Genomic DNA, 18973 nt, shown 5'->3' on the forward strand with positions numbered 1-18973 from the left:
TGTTTTTCTGTCAATATGGGGTGCTGTGTGTACATTAATGAGGAAAAAATGAACTTAAATGATTTTAGCATATGGCTGCAATATAACAAAGAGTGAAAAATTTAAGGGGGTCTGAATACTTTCCGTACCCACTGTATGTAAACGGTAGTAAAAAACACAAATCTCAGGGGAAAAAAATTGGCAAACCAATTGGATACTCCAGATGTGGTATTCAAACTGTTCTAAAGAAATATGAAAAATCCAGAGAGGTCAAGGACAAAAACAGGAGTGGATGACCAAGAAAGCTGTCAAAATCCAAAGTTTCTTATTGTTTCTTCTTTGAGGGACCAGAGGAAATCCAGAAAGGACCTGGCTCAGCATCTGGCAGCTTCATCTGAATGCCAAGCTGATCCTTGCAAATTCTGAAGAAGCTTGAGCAGGAACGGCCTTTGTGGAAGGACAGCAGCCAAGAAACCACTTTTCAGAAGAGAATCGGGGAGAAAAGATTGAGATTGGAGTGAAGATCAGTGGAAAAGTGTTGTGGGGTAATGAATCAATTTGAAATGTTCAGGTCCAGTCATCAACACCATGCTAATGCTAGCATGACTGGTTCTTTACCATGAGCACACCATCCTTGTCCTGCTGCCAAAGGCTACTCGTTTGAGCGTTTCATGTGGATTTATCCAGAATGGTCTCCAACAAATGAGCCATTTCCTCCTGTTTGAGTAACATTTGCTAAAAGTACTGTGACCAGCTGTTTTAGGAATTTAATGATTTTTTTTTTTTAAACTGTTTTGAAAGACCACCACATTGTTGGTTTTGGTCTTTGTCAGGTTTTTATTGACAAAAATGTAGAATATTACAAGATTTATCCTTCAACATTACAAAAACATGACTGTCTTTGCTATGACTTTCAGCCATGACCCCTTTTTGCTGTGCTTCCATATTACCCAGCTATTTTTAAGGTTAAGTTATGAAAACAGATCTTTAAAAAAAAACACAAACCAAAACTACAATTTGGTGTAATTTGGGTTTTCATTTTTGTAAAGCAGTGTCTCTCCTTTCAGACTCTTGCTGTGTAGTATCAGGGGCTGACCCGGTCTTTGTTAAGGCTTCAGTCTGTGCAGTTTATTGCCTATAATACCTTCCATCTGGCTTTGCAGCGATGGTTTGCCAAAATGTCTTTCCCATTGCATATTCTCTTCCCTCTGTCATCCCTTTACCCCTCCAATTGCTTCCTAAACTGGCACAGGCAGTGTTGTAACAGTAACCCATTTTCAGTGATGGGAATGTGGGTCGGATTCATAGGCACTGTGCTCTTGTTACAGCCTCGCTGACAGCCAGATATATTGGGCCAAGTCTCCATATTTCACCCAGATTTTCACAGATTTATTGGACAGTTAGAGGCCATGCAGTATAGGGTGAATGAGGACGAGCGCCTGGATGTCTGGAGAGAGGTGAGAAGAAGGTGGAAAAACAGAGCTGGATTTCCTTTAAATATGAACCACTAGACACAAGGAGAAATGTCAGTGAAATCTTCCAAGTAGCGACCGAGTTGAGTGCAGTTTTTATGGAAGTCTTAATCACATTATTTCTGTGACCAGTTTGCAAATGTCTGCCCTCAGACATAATAATCTAAAATATTAGACTTATTACAAAAATGATTATAATCTTTTATAGATGCAACTGTTTGTAGATTCCTAAAAATGGAAGTATATTTGTTATAAGAAGTTAAACTCCCATTCCTATGTGCCTGAGAGACCGAGTGATGGTAGGTAAATGGCTGCTGTGTGTGTGTGTGTGTGTGTGTGTGTGTGTGTGTGTGTGTGTGTGTGTGCGCGGTTCACAGCAGCGATGGATGCTGAGAAATCTAGAAATAATTTGAGCCTGGTGATTATGAATATAAACAAGTTTTAAAAAAGTAAACAGACTAGTTGTTCAAGAGTGTAATAGCCCGGGGGAAGAAACTGTCCTCGTGCCTGGTTGTCTTGGTGCACAGTGACCTGTAGCACCATCCAGAGGGGAGGAGTTTGAAGAGTTTGAGTCCAGGGTGTAAGTGGTCCACAGAAATCCTCTCCACCCTCCTTTTGACCCGTGAGGTGTACAGGTCCTCCATGGAGGGCAGGCTGGCACCGATTATTTTCTCCGCAGTTCTGACTGTTCACCGGAGTCTGTTCCTGTCCTGTTTGGTTGCTGAGCCAAACCAGACGGCGATGGAGGTGCAGAGAACAGACTCGATGATTCCTCTGTAGAACTGTATCAGAAGCTCCTGAGGCAGGGTGAACTTCCTGAGCTGATGCAGGAAGTACATCCTCTACCACGCCTTTTTAATGATGGCGCTGATGTTGGTTGTCCACTTCAAGTACCTCGAGATTGTGGAGCCCAGGAACTTGTAGGACTCCATAACTGAAACAGGGCTGCTGAATATAGTGAGTGGAGATAGGGTGGGGGAGCTCCTCCTAAAATCCACTATCATCTCCACTGTCTTTCATGTGTTCAGCTCCAGGTTGTTATGATCACACCACAGGACCAGCTGTTCAACCTCCCACCTGTAGGCCGACTCGTCACCATCTTGAATGAGGCCGATGACTGTTGTCGTCAGCAAACTTCAGGATTTTTTTACAGAGGGGTCTCCTCGGGTGCAGTCATTGGTATAGAGGGAGAACAACAGTGGGAGAGCGCACATCCCTCGGGGAGCACGTGTGCTGATAGACCAGGTCTCTGTATATTTTTGTCCTGCCCATTGACATACATGAGAGGGTCAGAATATTAGGAACACCTCTGAATATAATGTAGTCCAGTACAACACCACCTCTAACTATGACCTCAATAATGAACTTATAATAAAATTTATACATTTATGACAATCTCACCAAAAACTGAAACATTTTGCGCTTCATAAACACAAATGTTAAGGCAGAAGTGTTGCACTGACGTGCATACAGATGTACAGATGGTCATAATGTTATGCCTGATCAGTGTATGTACAAGTTACCAAAGCATAGTCCAACAATTCTCAGTTTCTGTTGAGGCACACAGAATATATTAACATAAAGAAGCTAAGAAAAATATAAAGATACTGTATTTTTCCTATTATTGAAATAATGTTGGGGTTTTTGTGTGGTGTTTTTTGTTGTTGTTGTTGTTTTTTTTGTGTGGTGTTTTTTTGTTGTTGTTGTTTTATAAATATGTAGGGATTTGGATCTGAGAAATAACTTTTGTCAGACAGCGGGGGCTAGAAAGCACGAGACATGACTGTGTTCTTGGGTCCCTCTTTTTCTTGTGCTCAGAGTCTGAGGTTGTGACTGTACTGGTTCTGAGGGTGTAATCCTCCAGATTTGAGCCCCCCCATCCTGATCATGATCATCTGGGCCAGCTTAGCCACGGAGGTCTGTGGTTCTTATAGCATCTGTCACCACTTATTCACGTCGAGCTCATCCCCAAAGCAAATCTGGATACACACTGAACTTGTAACTTGTAAATCTAAAATGCATCTCATATGGAACAGCTTCACCTGCGCTACTCGTATCCTGCTTGTCCTCTGGGTTGCTGTCTCTGTGTAGATTTGCATTGTGAGTCTTGTGTTTTCTGTTTACAGATCCGGCATCATGGGAAAAGGCTGCATAACAGCGACCAAGTACTTCCTGTTTCTCTTCAACCTCATCTTCTTTGTGAGTGTCTTAGTCTTGATTCGTTTTGTTCTATACAAGTTGAACTGAAAGTAAAAAGCATTTTCATTATTCATATCTGTTCTGTAAATCACTTGTCCTGTGTTTGCCATCGAAAAAATTAAGATAAATTTATGTATTTGTTTTTATCATTCTGCCCATCTAGTTTTGCATTAACCTGGTCAACCTGATTTCCAAACTTTTTATTTTGTTGCATAGTCTCACATAAGGAACTGCTAACAATTCAACATTTAAATTTTATTTTGTGTCCCTCAAACCAAAATGTTTTTCTCTGTTCCTTTTATTTACTGCTATCCTCATTAGCAGTGCAGACTTCATACTTCAGACGGCAGCTTGACACACGACACAGGAGTCAGACTTTGAGCAGCTACTTTAGGTTTCCTGCTAAAGTCTCCATCTCAAACGCACGTGAATATGTGTTGCTCTTCACCTTAGCTTGTTGAACAAGTGACCTAACAAACATTACTTGAGGCAAAGTTATCTGCCTGCTGTTTGCAGACTAAAGAGCTAATTACTGTAGCTGCTCAGTTGTAGCACATTAAACAGCATGTGATGTGATACTCCTCATTTACTGTACAGTGCCTTATATTTATTTAACATGCTCGATTATGTGTAAGTTCGGATGTGAAAATGGACCGACTTTATATAGTGCCCTCAGAACTTCCACAATGAAATAAGAAATGTTTACTTTCTACCTAATATCCCACAATGCAATTGCCATTGTGGCATAATGGTGCTAAACAGGGCAACAGTTACAACTTGAGAATGATCTCAGGACAGTTTAGGAGTTTGGCAGTTTGAGAAACTTGAAGTGAGCGCTTCACATTGTCACAATTTATAGTCAAACAACTTTTATAGGCTTAAAGAGTAGGCTTAAAGGATAAGACCACTGATTTTCTATGTACTTATCTTCCCCAAATCCAATACCGGAACTGAAAACAACAATGAATTTTGTGTTCTCGCTATAATATGTGCAAGTCAATATCTGGTTTAGTTTATTTGTGTGTGCCATAGACCTCTTTTGTTGTCTGAAAACTGTTAAAAGTACACCAGTGAGTCGCACCACCTCACGTTTCTCATGAGGAAGAAATGCATCAACGACTCTTGTTGGGTTTGTGTGCTTGCTGCAGGCCAGTGGACAAACACAAGACAACATTGCTGTCTGGACTCGGCCAATGATTGTACATGATGGTTTAAAAAAAAAAAAACCTCGTTCTGTAACACCACTGAATAATCAGTGGACTGAGTGGTTTTATAGTTCTGACAGAGTGGGACGTCTTCTAGTAAAACCATCAGTTGACCTCGCATCAATTACAGGACTCTTCAGCATCTCCCAATTAAAATTGTATTCATGTTGTGTCAACAAATCAAGCAGATCATCTTTGAGTTACTCAAGAGGGCTGAAAGAACTCGGATTTAAAATGTAAAATCAGTTCTCAATTCGGGTCAGACGGGGACACCAGGGCCCCAAAAAACAAATGTCATCCTTGAGCCCTGCCCTCATTTTAATAACTTGTTCTCTCAACAACTGCTTTGTCTTAAGCTATGCTGGTGTCTTGTAGTATTTCTAAGGGGTCTGTGTGGCTTATTTACTTTATTTGTGTTGTGGAAAAATGTTGCCACCTTTTTGGACCGTTAAAGGTTTTCACCACTGTGAATGAAAGGCCTCAAAGACAGTAAAACAACCCTGTGTCCGCAACAAATGTAGCATCTGTTACAGTATGTTGAAATGTGCTCTCAGTCACACACACACACACACACACACACACACACACACACACACACACACACAGCATGCCGGAGTTCTTCTTTTTTTTTTGTGTGTGTGTGTGTGTGTGTGTGTGCTTCTCCTCCAGCTGTTTGGGGTCGTCATCATGGGATTTGGATTGTGGCTCCTCCTTGACAGTCAGAGCTTCATCGTCGTCCTAAGTAAGTGCCTGCATCAGATTTAATGTAATTTCCCTTCAGTGGAATTGGAAGATAGACTGAATTACTCTGTGTTAAACTGATAATTGGCTCAAAATTTAATTTTCCTGAGTTTATTATTGATAGGTGGCATACAGTGTAATCCCCTTTGGTAATTAATTTTTATCATCCGTTCCTTTTTTTTTTTCCATGCATGTTCTGAAATGTGTTGTAAAAGGCAGATTGTGGCACAGACATGTAAAAGGGCCCTCACCCTGTTGTCAGAGCAAAAAGACTTGGAGAGAAAATGCTGATTAATGATTTGAATGCATACGTCTGTGGCCTCACTTTAAATTCCTCTCCCGGTTGAATTTTAGTGCAATGACCACTAAAGCATAAACAAAAGAAGCAGCCAATACCCCCCCAACCCCCTCCCTCGATTGTACACTAATCCACTTGTACAGCTGATGTAGGTCAAAACAAATGGAGCCGTGTTTAACAGGCTGAAAACAGGCCAAGATCTGGCTGCAGGCTGCAAATGTGTGTGTTGTCTCTCATTTGTGTCTTTGAGGGCATCTATGTTTGACTGTGAGGGATAAGAAATTAAGAAGAAGCAGGTGGCACACATTGGGCACCTCAAAGATTTTATTAGTTTGAACTGTGTAGAAGGATATGGGTTGGGGTACTGCTCCACAAAACCAAAATACAATACAATTGTATGAACACTCCTGGGTAGATTACATGCATATTCTTTATTTCACAAAAACAAAGAAGTCAATGCAACTCCTGGTGCAAACAGGTACTAAAAATGAGCCTGCCTTCAAATGTTATAAAAATAGAGGCATTAGGGGGTAATATGTTGGTTTTTTTTTTTTTTTCTTCCCAAGTCAAGAGGATGGTTTAAAAATGTTAGTAAAGCTGAAGAGGACATTTTTAAGAACCACAATGTTCAGCCACCCTCCCTACCTCACAAATATTTCTGCAGTCCTTATAGCATCTGTATTAAGTGATAGATTTGGGTGTTTGGCTTCCAATGCGCTCAGCTGGATATAACAGACGCTCCTTCATTCTGTTGAACAGTCTCAGGGACTCTGGTGAAGGCCATAGGCCAACATGTGGTGGTGGTGGTGGTACCATCAAAGTGAGGACTGAGACCTGTTTAGATCTAATGTGTTTTCCACCATATGAGACTGTTCAGTTGAACATGTGTCCAACAGATTTCCTCTTTTTTTTTTTTTTGTCTCTCTGTTGGGGGAAAAAAAATTAGTTTAAGCTGCACTGCCACTCAATCTTTCATTTTCTTTGTCTGCTGCTGTCTTTTTTTTTACTTTTACATATCTTTCTCATCATGGCTTCACTTAGTGTTATTCTCATTCAGTCAGATTTGGCTCATCAGTCTGTTGCTTGTATGACTGAAAGAGAACAGTTCAGCATTGTTGGAAATGTACTGATTAGCTTTTTTGCCAACAGAGATATAATGTTCATGAATGTGCAGTAACTATGGAACTGGAGACAGGAGGTTATTAGTTGAGGGTAGCCTTAAAAAAAGACAACTCAAGGCAGGGGAAAACCCGCTAGCCTACCTCTGTCCAAGTGAAAAAATACACATAAGGCTCAATAATTAAAAGCTGTGCAGTTGTAGCTTAGCAACCATAACCATTCTGAGGGTCATGTCATTTTTATTTCTCTCTCCAAAACCAATTAGAATCACTGTTTCACAGTTGTATATGTCTTCCAACTAGTCAGATTCACAGGTATGGGAATATGGGAGGTATTAAAAATTCCCTCAAGGTGTTCTTGACATATTGTGTTCCCAAGAACGGGCCGTACAAACAGACAACCCAAAAACAAAATGCCTCTGGCCACGGCTATCGCCGGTGCAGAGGCATAAGCATGCCTGAGCAAAAGTGTCACAATTAAATTAAATGCTTTTGGCGCTAACCTAAACTACAAATGATAGCAGGTCTGATTTTGCTCCTTACTGACTCTCTAAGTTCCAGTTCCAAAAGGTATCGGCTATCACATCACCACGTTTTGGTACTTATAGGGTTGCAGATGACGGTAGGGTTACATATTAATTGTAAATCTGCCACATTATCATTTTAACTGGGGGCCGGCATAAAGACTGAAAACCTATGAGGAAATCAACATGACATGATGTTTTGTGCCCAAAACTGCACAAATTGTAAAAGCAATGAATGGAAATTGTTCATTACCTCAAGAGTGTAATGGTTACGAGTTCCATTGATTTGGTCAGAGTCATGGATTTTATGAAGATGGTGGATGTTAACACTGTTACTGTGTGTTCATGGCTGTTTAGTGAATATTGCTAACATTTGGCAGACTGTTTTTGGCTGCCGTTCATTGTGGGGATCACTGACAGCTGATGGAGCAACACATCGACCTTGGATGGAAAATGTTACATTGTTTATGCTTATAACTTTCCAAAGACATAAATTTAAGATGCCCTGCGATGGACTGGCGACCTGTCCAGGGTGTACCCCGCCTCTCGCCCGCAGCTGGCTGGGGTTGGCTCCAGCCCCCCGCGACCCCGTTTGGGACTAAGCGGTTTAGAAAATGGATGGATGGATAAATTTAAGACAGGTGTACAGATTTTTAGTGATGCTGTGTAGCTGATGAACACTATTGTTTAAATCCAGCATTGACAGATAATGTGAAGTGAAGCTTTGCCTTCTTTCACAGCAGCATCTGAATCTTTGTAATAATGTAGCACATCTGGCATATACATTATGTGCTGTCTGAGAAATTGTGAGGAAAGAAAGTTTGATACATGCTGATGTTATAATTACAATAACCAGAAAGAACATGTTTGTTCAGGTAAATGACATGATGTTTTTATGCAAACATTGTGTGAGGTGGTATCTGTGCTGTCGGCTGTTTTTGGATACTCACAGGCCATTTCTCGCTGCTTGTACTTTCTTTAACACTTTGAAAAAGTGCTCCCCACTGATTGATTGTAAATAGGAAATGGTATGGGCATGTTATTCACTATGAAAGTATGAATTGTTTCTTTGTGTTTCCGTTTGTATAAATTAAAAGTTGTTGTTGTTGTTGTTGTTGAGCTTCAGAGCCAGTGGTATGGTAAAATTTTAAACTAAAACCAGTCGGTCTGTTTTCCCCCGTGACTCCAGACATTGACTTTATGTTAAATCACCCCAGATATCTCCTTAATCTAACTATTTTGAAGAAGGCAGGTAAGTGTATTTCAGATGTGGAACTAAACCCCAGCTCTGGCTGAACGGGTAAGAGTTTCAGAGTGAGAAAATGACAGGATGAAGGAAAAGAGGCGAGCAGTGTCAGCGAGACAGTAGGGCACAGAGACAACTAAAGAAGGGCTGTTGCAGAAATATAGACGGACATTGAGCGAGTGTAATAGACACCCAGTGAGAGAGACGTGTTTGTGTGTGTGGTCATTCTCAGAAGAGCAAGCATCACTGAGGACATTTGTCCATCGTCTGTGGTCACTCTGCAGGTGTCCTCCCCTCAGACACTGGGCTCATTCTGCTCTGTCCAGCATCAGCATGCATCACATCAGCCCAGTACACTCAGCGCCTTACTCATCACACACATGCTCACACTATAAGACTGATCTATCTGGGCAGATAGCATGAGTCCAGGGGATTTCACTGGGAATGCGGCCATACGACACACGTCACATGGAGCAGAGCGTTAAAGTACAGTGGACAGTTTAGCTTTGTGTCTGCTCATAAATGAGGTGTATTGATGCTCAATGGAACATTTTATAAACCGAGCCAGTGGCCTGTTATGGGCTCACAGATGATCACAGTGGTTTTTGAGGGTGAATCAATGAGCTGCCTGGTGCAGCATGTGAGAGATGAAATCAGCCTGGTGCTGCTGTAAGCTGTTGTATAAAGGCTGTGCTGAGTCACACACAACGAAACCGAAACAAGACCTAGTTCACATCTGAGAACAGGGAACATAGGGACTTTGCTTTTAAAAAAAAAAAAGAAAAATCAGCTGATGTGTCAGCAGGCTGCTTTTCAGCACTTTTTGTAACCTGAGCAATCTAACTAAATAATAATAATAATAATAATAATAGACTTTAGGTTTTCTGTTTCTACTTTGTGTGTTATCACAGGGCCTGCCAGTCCCCCACCAAATCCTAACCATGCTGTTAGACTCTCTGGAATTGCATGTAATTTGATGAAAGGTTGTTGACAGAAGTTGTTTAGTTTAGAACTGTCAGGATTAAATAGTGTGCTCCGCTCTGATGAGAGGACTTCAGAACTCAGTCAGCACATGGATCAAGTCCTGAGGGGCTCTTCACAGTCGGGGTCAACTGAGGACGTTTTCCTTTGGCAAAAAATGTCAGGATCAGATGTTGATTTAACCCCTTTTTAGCTTAATCCAAAAACACCAGTGTTTGCAGATGGCCACAAACACCAGAATGAATGTAAGTTTCTCCAAGATTTTCCCATGGAGCTATGTGTCTGACACAGCTGCCGTCGCCTGCTGCATGTTTTTCACCTGTCACTGAGGAGCTTCAGTGGAGCTGGATAGAAAGAAAATTTTATTTCAGTATATTTCCTTTCTTAAAGACAGCTGAAAGTACAAAACAAAAATGTTGTGTTGTAAAAACACTTGAAAATAGAAGGGAAGTAAGAAACGGTTTAAAATGAAGTAAGACCCTGTACAAAATAGAAACAGTAGCAGCTGAAAAGACCATAGGATTATCATCAGATTTCATTCAGGTTCAAAATCAAGTCAGAAGTGTCATTTGAGCCCAGATGTATTTGAATTTTTTGTTTTGCAGAATTTCTACATATGTGTGTCTTTTTATAGCCAAACTAACATCATACTGATGTGACAGCATATTGTTTTTATCTCATCTCTACAGGTAATTCCACACCTGTTAAGGTAGCCTGCTACATCCTGATCGGAGTCGGAGCTTTCTCCATGCTCATGGGCTTCCTCGGCTGCTTGGGGGCCATTTATGAGATCCGCTGCCTGCTTGGCCTGGTGAGTGACACTACTATATACATGGAATAATTATTTAGACATCATGTTCAAACATGCAGGCATGGTCTGAGTGGAGGATTTACTGTTGACACTTAATAGTTTGCCTTAGAGGAGGGGTGACCAGCTTCTGACTGGCTGAACACACCTGAGCCAGGTAATCATCAGCAGGTCGGGCAGGGATAGTTGGAAAACAAGCAGGACAGCGGCCCTCGAGGACTGGAATTGGCCACTCCTGCCTTAGAGTATATAATGACTACATAGAGGACACTTGTGTTGAACTTCTTACCATTATATATGCATTATCTATATACCATGGTCACCCGGGGCGACTGTGGTTCAGTGGGTAGAGCAGTCGTCTCCCAAACCAGAGGATCAGAGGTCTGAATCTCGGTGCCTGCAGTCCACGTGTTGAAGTGTCCTTGGGCAAGACACTGAAACCTAATTTGGTATAATACTTGCTACTGTATTTTTGTGTTTTGATGATGGAAAGCAGTTTTGTACAACTGGCTTAAACATGCCAGCTGTGCTGCGATGTTAGCCTGCACATAGGTTTGCTAATGGTTGTGACACAGTTTTTAAATCTGCCTTTCTTCATCTGTTGTTCCTCCTCCTCAGTATTTCACCTGCCTCCTGCTAATCCTCGCGGCTCAGATAACAGCAGGTGTTCTCATCTACTACCAGAAGGACGTGGTAAGTGATGTCACTAACTCTTTTTGTCCTCCATCATACATGAGCAACCCCACCAACATTAATGAATGCAAATGTTTACAGGTGACTGTAACAAAGGGAATGTGGAGGTCTGCAGTGCACCTGTTACTAATACACTGACATCTCCTGAGTGGGTGGTGTTCATATGTTGTAATGCCATCATATCTGGCTGTGACAGGAAAACAACACGTGCTATGAATAGAAACTAGTTCTACCCTTGCTGGGGTAGATGACGACGACAAGTATACCATTGAGAGTGCAGTGTCTGAGGAGGCTCCATACGGTCCATGAATCACCAGCCAACTGAAATTCAAACCGACAGCCCCTGGTGCTGCAGCGCCCTCAGATGATTAGTCTGAGGCCTTTTCCACATTAACAGCAAGAGCAGCAGCAGGTCATGCAAAATGACTGTGCTGTTTCAGTGTTAGAAACGTTCTGTAAGTTTTGATTTTGGTGTGGGGCTTTCCAGTTTTTAAACAGCTATTTTCCAAGTCAGCAATTCCTATCTCTTATTAGTATCATATTCAGCTTCCCTGGTGTAGATTGTGTGAAGTAGGACAAGTTTCCTGTGAGCAGAGAGGAGAACAATCTGCTTTACTTTATCTTTTGTTTTGTTTCACTAAAAGGCGCAAAGTGCATTTTTATCTTACAATTTTATCTTTATTCTCCTGTTGTCTTCAAATATGGATGTGCAGCATTGAACTTTTTCAGAAAAGCCTAAACTATTTGAATTTTCAGGAATTATGGCTGATTATATGCAGAGTTTTTACATTTTATTTGAATTCTGAAGGTGTCAAATATATTTGGTTTTTTTTACAGAATTATAACAAAGTGAAACAAACATTTACCAAAAGTAACTTTGAGGGTTTACCTAAGTTAACTTCTCAGAATTCTGAATCTTGACTCTGAATAGTTTGCAAATGCACCACAGGAAGCTATTTGAAGCCTTACAGCCTCTTCTCCCATTAAATCAAATGGGGAAACAAATAAACTTTATTGTGCATGTCGCTTGGATTATGAACTTTGGATTACAGCCAAGAGTGAATGCTTAATTTACGTGAAAGAATCAAGCATTTTGATTTGTTGAATAAAAGCAAGATGCACCAGGTGCTTTTTGTTCAAGTCTCACTGGGCAGAACACCAGCTTCAACTTTGATTGAGAGGTTTAATTATTAAAGTAATCCAGTTTTAACTGTGTATATTTGGTGTCTCGGGCTGTGTAAATTGGTGTGGGTTGTTTCTTTTCATTTCAAATAGATTTTCTTGGTAAAATAGTACATTTCTACAAATGATCTATAGACACTCAAAAGATCGCTCATTTACAAATGTAGAGGCAGCGAAGCACTCCCACAGCATGATGCTGCCACCACCATGATTCACCGCATGGATGGCATTAGTCAGGTGGTAGGCTAGAAAATGAGTAAAATGTATGAGACAAAAAACTTGTAAAAACAGTTTTGAGTTTGCAGATTGCAGAACATAAAACATGACAAACAAAAGGTTCTTTGCTTCCCACATTATGGGTACATGTAACCGTGTCTTTAACTGAAAATGCAGCTGTTTTGTGTGTCCTCCACACCCTGACTGTACTACTGCTTGTTATGCTCATAGAAAATCAGTGTTGCTGTAAAATGTAACTGAAAACCAGGAGACCCAAGCCAGCTGGACGGTGACACAGTTTATCCAGCAGACCTTCGAGCAAAACAGTGCAGATTTACATCAGTTGTTTTGTATGGGTTCATTGATACTCGTGTGTTTTTTTTCATGTGTATTTGCCACAAGAAAAGAACACTACAATGCTGAGATTTGCTTTTCCTAGCTAGCAACACACATCTGTATGCATTTGTTTCCAAAGCTTGCCAAGAACCAGCAGTTTCACTTGTTTTCCACCAGACTGTCAGTTTTAGCCCCACAGTTAAGGGATAGATGGTTTGGTTTTGTTCCATCACAAAACAAGCTACATAAAACACATCAGCATCTTCACAAAGAACAAAAGCAAAACAACAGAAACACAATACAAACTCTAAACAGCATGAAACATAAAAAGGCTGTTTTTGCTTGAGTTTGGGCAGAAACATTGAGCCGGCCACAGCAAATATGCTGTTTTCAGATTCTTGAGACTGTATTTTCATCGCTTGTTTTTTTTTATCACTGTTTTCTTTCAGTTAAATGAGGAGATGTCCAAGATCGTCACCAAGGTACTCGACAACTACCCTGGCAACAACTCAACCACAGAGCAGGCCTGGGACTTCATCCAGAGGAATGTGAGTGAGATCAGAGTCATGTTCTTTAAGGCTTAGTAGTTTTGACCAAAGCTCAAACAGCTTTTTATGTAACTACAACAAATACATGAACGTGTGACTAACACTGAAATGTTGCTGCCAACTGCCAAAGTCTGGTTCACCTTTATGATTGACCACTAAGTCTTTTTCCACTCGGCTGTGACCTGTTCAGTACGGTGCCAATGAACATGTCTGAATAGTTTTGTAAAATCAACCATTTTTTCCTCTCCTTGCAGCAATCTGGTTTATTCTACCTTGTTTCAAGATGCTGATGCTCATTTACAGAACTTGTAGTAGAAAAACCTAGATCTTCTGTGGATGTAGTCTCAGCCTCAGTGTCTCCTGTTTGGTCATGTAAACCCAGACTGACTCCGTGGCGTTGAGATCAGGACTCTGTGGGGGTCACACCATCTGTAACAGGACTCCTCCTCCTTCTCATCTATAAAGACAGTTCTTTGGGAATGGGGCTGCTGTTGTGCTACAGAATGAGGCTGGGACAGATCAAACACCTCCCTGATAGGACTGCATGATGAATTAGCATGCAGTCATCTCAAGTGCTAGAAAGGTTTGCACAGTACTGTGCACATTTCATGTGATAAAGAAGCTTCCTGTCAAGCTCTCCATCTGATGCAAAGGGCAAAGTCCAGATTTTCATTTTCATTTTCACACTGACTGAGGCATAGTCTGGCAGGATGTGCTCATTCCCGTCTGGAGAGCAAATAAAACTGAAAATCCTTTAATAGCAGTCATTCCTGGACTGGTGCCAACAGTCACTGTCCATTTTCTTCTCGTTTACCAGACTGCTGATTGTCACTGTTCAGGTCTGTGGTCTTGTCTGTCTGTAGATGAAGTGCTGTGGCTGGAGCGGTCGTCTGGACTGGACTGATAACATGGTCATTGTCAACAGCTCCCAGCTGCTGTTTCCCTGCTCCTGCCATAACACCTCTCTCGCCAATGGAAACTTCTCCGACAGTGGATTCTGTGAGGCGCACACACCCGACTGGCCCGTATACGATGGGGTAAACGATGTTTTCTGTTCCTCTCACCCGTTTCCACTTTCTTGGCTGTGCTCTTCTTTCATGTGTTCCATGCTGGTGGATTAATCTGCCTTTGTTGTAACTAGGGTTGTGCTGACAGTGTGGAGAACTGGATCCTCACCAACATCGGGGTCGTCCTGGGTATCTGCCTCGGAGTGGCTCTTGTTGAGGTACGGCCTCATCTTCATTCATTACTATGAAGGTTCTAATGCATGATGCGCTCTTGTAACTGTGCTGATAAACAACACTTAAAGTCAGGGTGAAATGACACTTAGAGCATTTTTACAAGGGGTGAAATGGCCTTTTTTATGTTTGTTTGAACCTAAAAACTAAACCCTTCTCAGCTTCACTTCTGTAGTTGCTGCGCTATGTGTTGGTGTCCACCCACACCTCCCTCACCTGTGTTTTTCCATATGATACAGAAACACAGCGCTAAAGATACTGCTTTGTGAGACAGCCAATGAGCTCAGGTGGAGTTTTGTGTGAGGCACAGGGTCCCAAGTTCGCACAAATTTTAATGTTTCACAGGAGGAGGACAGAGAGGGATTCTACAACCTCAAGTGCTTTTACATATACTGTTTCTGACAAATCAAAAGTGACATTTGATATACCAAAGTTAGCAGAACATGGTGAATATGGTGTTTTGTTTTTTTAACGCTGTCTTTAACCTTCAACCTTACTAAATCCTCTGGGTTGTGCTGTGTTTCCACTCTAAAACCTGATTCTTTCAGTTATGAGGTTTGGAGACACCTAGTCAGGTCTTGGACTCAGTTAAAGTTTAAGGCCCACATCAAATCAGTTATAGCCTCTCCATTCTGCCGTCATAAAAACATGCCAACAATTTTGATCATGATTCATGTCCACACAAAGAATTTTCCTGCAGGGTAGATTACTGTAGTGGATTCTTTCTCCAATTTTGTTTTTCAACTTCAGCTCATTCAGAAACCTGCTGCCAGAAAAATAACAAAGACCAAGAAAAGAGGCCACAACACACCAGTTGTCAGATCTGACTTCGAGTGTAAAGCGCTGCTGCTTGTCGATAAATCTCTGTGGATTGGGACCAAAACATTGTGCATCTCTGACTGTCTTGTAACAGATGAACCCTCCTGGGTTCTCTCAGGTCATCAGGTAGAGGACTAGAAACAGTGCACAAACTAAACATGGAGAAACAGCATTTACAGTAATGCCCTGCCTATTTTGAAAAATTTAAGCATTGCATTCTGTTCACTCGATTTTTGCAAATTGGTTCTCTTAAATAAGTGATTTTAAAATGGCATATTCCATGAAACAAAAGCAGCTAGAAGAGAAAAGACAAACATTCCCCTTGCATCATTATTCAGCTAGATAAAACACAAGGTGTTATTATGCTAGAAGAGCACAGGGCAACAGTGCTGCAGTTCTGACTAGAGCACCTTCAGACATCAGTGGCAAATGAACTTACCAAAGCCAGCTTTCTAATCATTTTTGAGATTAAACTTTACTGATGTCTGCATTCTAGTGGATTTTATCAAAGGTTTATGGTCTTTTAAAGAAGTGACTGCTAAGATTTTGATTTTTGCTGTGCCAAAAAACACTTTGATGGACATATTCTGTAATAGTATATGCCAGTAATAAGACTATATGAGATTCAGAACATGATGTCAGTTGCTCTATTGTTAATATTTATTTGTTTATTGAAAGTAATATGTAAGTGCTGTCTATGTGTGTTATTGTTTTTGTAGTTGCTTATTGCAGACAGGAAAAGTTGCCATGAGGTGTTTCCTCGTTTTTCGACATCGCTATGAGAACAACTGAAAATTACAGAAAATGTATGGCCTAATTTCGTTTGTTCAGTGCCTCTCTGAAAATGTTCAACAGTAAAAAGCATAAGCAGCCCAAGTGATTTGTGAATGTTTCAGTGTTTTAGGATCTAAACATCTTTTCCATTAGTAATCAAAACAAATTTTGCAGAAGTTAAACTTTTTACAAAATTAGAAGCGTTGAACTGCTTCTCAGTTTGACACAACTGGGAGGCCAGTTGAGTCCTCAGATCTGTGGTCAGTCCCTGACAGGGCTGCTTGACGTGATCTTGGGACAAAAATCACAGAATTTGTTCTCTTTAACCTTCCTGTTCCAACAGCTTCTGGCGAGTTAACATTAAAATGTCCCCCCTCACTTCTGGTTTCAAGATGCCATTGATTTTCATTTTAATGTCTTTATGCTGTTACAGATTTTAAGCTGTTCATTATTTTGTTTTTGTGGCATTATAATTGCTCACGTGTATAAAATGTGCTAAATAAACGTGCATTGCTTTACCATTCTAGATATGCATGTGGTCACAGGGAAATGAAGTGTTCTAGCCAAAATTTACATCATTGTTGGCATAAGATAATATTGTTGTGCACACCAAATTTGGACTATGCAGTACAACACAGTACTTGCATTTCACTGGAACTATGAGTATGTGACAAATATGTCTGAGTCTTTTGAGCATATATAACATCTGATCTCTCTGTTTGTTTGATTTACAGCTGCTGGGCATGATCTTGTCTCTCTGTCTGTGCAAGAACATTCATGTGGAGGAGTACACCAAAGTGCCCAAGTACTAAAGATTAATGAAGTTGCATGGTTGCACTGCAGATGCACAGAAAAAAGAGGGAGTAAAAATACTGCATTATTTCTACCCTGTATTTGGTGAAACATTAGGCCCAAATGTAAAATAATGTTTGCGTTAAGTTTTATTGGATTTTTTATTTTTATTATTTCTTTTGAGGCACTAGTAAATCCAGTTTCTTTGGAGCACTTTAGAGACTTAGTTTTGAACTTTGGATCAGAGAGTGATGCTGAAAATGTTTGTGGAGAATTAGATTAGAGGGACCTGAGGGAAAGTAGCTGGTAAAGTAATGAGGAGAAGGTTTGTTCCCTGCCCAGACACGCTCTCAGGCTCAGATGACGATGTTGCTGGAATCCATAATGTCTGATTATCTGTAACTGATCACTTCATGGTTTGTTTCCCAGAAAAATCTGAAGAGAAATTTTGTCTGTAAAGGCAGAAGTAAAGCAAAAAATTTTTTGTTGTTGTTGTTTTTTATTTTGTTTTTTTGATTTGTTTTTTGAGATTTTGACAACTGGTGTGTGTGTTTACCAATGTTTTTGTGAAATGTTTTTAGTACTTGTGTATATATAATTTTAGTCGCATGTGAATATGAATCCAAAAATACTGCCAATGTTTTCTTTAGCAGCTGGTTTCTTTTTGAGTTTTATCATTTTTCTTAATTTTGAATAGTCAGGTTTTTGAAATAATGAGGGGAACATTTATGATACTTTCAAAAAAGTATCACTCCCAGTTTACAGTTGTCTTTAAACAAGCAAAAAAAAAATTTTTTTTAAGATAGCTTTAAGTTTCTGTACAAGCCCATGTTCTACTGAACAAGTGTTTGAAGAGTGTTTCTTTACACACTCTTGGAGGAAGTGAAAATGTAAAATTGACATTATTTTGGATCAGAGAAATATTTTGTGGGTAGATTCATCTTGAAAATTTGTATACACAGACAAAACTTTCATTCAGTTTATTTATGTACTATATGAATTTTGAGCCAAGATATTGTTTTTATAATGTACAAATTCACCATCCTGTTTTCTTTTTATGTACAGTCTGAGTAACAAACCTTCCATTAACCTTATAATGATTTCTAAGGAAAAAAGGGAACATCTGTTTGTGACAAGATGGACCTCTGGTACTATAGCTAGCTGGATTAGTAAGTGTGTACTCGCAACATTTATTCATTTCATTTAGCCAATAAACTGATTACAGTAGTTTGTCTGATTTAATCTGTTACATGCGTTACATGTAGTCTAACGGCACAGTTCAAACAAATCATTACTGATGTGAAAGATGTCACCCAAGGTCCAAGTGAATAATTCTCATGGTTCCGCTTGAGAGAGAGAGAAATGACTACACACAAACATTACAGAGTTCAAATTTGTGTTCTGAACACAGGTCACTCGTACCTGTCAAACAAATATTGTGCATTTTCCAGGGGGGGGCACGATTAAAACTTGAAAACATGCACACAGACACAGATATCGGCTATAAACTAAAGTGTAATTGGAATATTCAGTGCCTGCAGAATGGCATTAGCTATAACCTTCCTGTGGTGAAAGTTGGTGGCTTTTTACAGTATTGTTGCCCATTGTGTGCTATGGTTAGTTTAGTCTTTGTAGATATTGTGGCACTAATGGTGCCACAATATCATTTTGGAGGACTCTTAGCTAAAAGGGCTGGTACTTAACTAAGTGGAAGACCTCTCCAGAGTTTTTCCACAATGAATAATAAAGTAAGATTGCTCAATGAGTCCAGTAATAACCACTTTTAAGTACAGACAAGAGGTCC

The 18973-nt window shown here is 40.3% G+C and overlaps 1 protein-coding gene across 4 annotated transcripts in view; it reads left to right on the forward strand.

The window, feature by feature from the left end:
- Nucleotides 1-18396, forward strand: part of LOC109951253 (CD82 antigen-like) — a 31679-nt gene extending 13283 nt beyond the window's left edge. For 2 of the 4 annotated variants that reach the window (XM_020585634.1, XM_020585633.1), the window contains exons 2-9: nucleotides 3578-3650; nucleotides 5525-5597; nucleotides 10453-10574; nucleotides 11190-11264; nucleotides 13448-13546; nucleotides 14410-14583; nucleotides 14688-14771; nucleotides 17112-18396. In XM_020585634.1, the coding sequence (XP_020441290.1) occupies nucleotides 3588-3650; nucleotides 5525-5597; nucleotides 10453-10574; nucleotides 11190-11264; nucleotides 13448-13546; nucleotides 14410-14583; nucleotides 14688-14771; nucleotides 17112-17189 (768 nt within the window). In that variant the 5' untranslated portion in view covers nucleotides 3578-3587 and the 3' untranslated portion in view covers nucleotides 17190-18396. Of the gene's footprint in view, nucleotides 1-323; nucleotides 525-3315; nucleotides 3369-3577; nucleotides 3651-5524; nucleotides 5598-10452; nucleotides 10575-11189; nucleotides 11265-13447; nucleotides 13547-14409; nucleotides 14584-14687; nucleotides 14772-17111 lie in introns of those variants that run through there. The other 2 variants (XM_020585635.1, XM_020585636.1) reach the window with 2 other exon arrangements.
- The last annotated feature ends 577 nt before the right edge of the window (nucleotides 18397-18973 follow it).

The sequence above is a fragment of the Monopterus albus genome, unplaced genomic scaffold (assembly GCF_001952655.1).
Source record: "Monopterus albus unplaced genomic scaffold, M_albus_1.0 scaffold372.1, whole genome shotgun sequence".
NCBI lineage: Eukaryota > Metazoa > Chordata > Actinopteri > Synbranchiformes > Synbranchidae > Monopterus > Monopterus albus.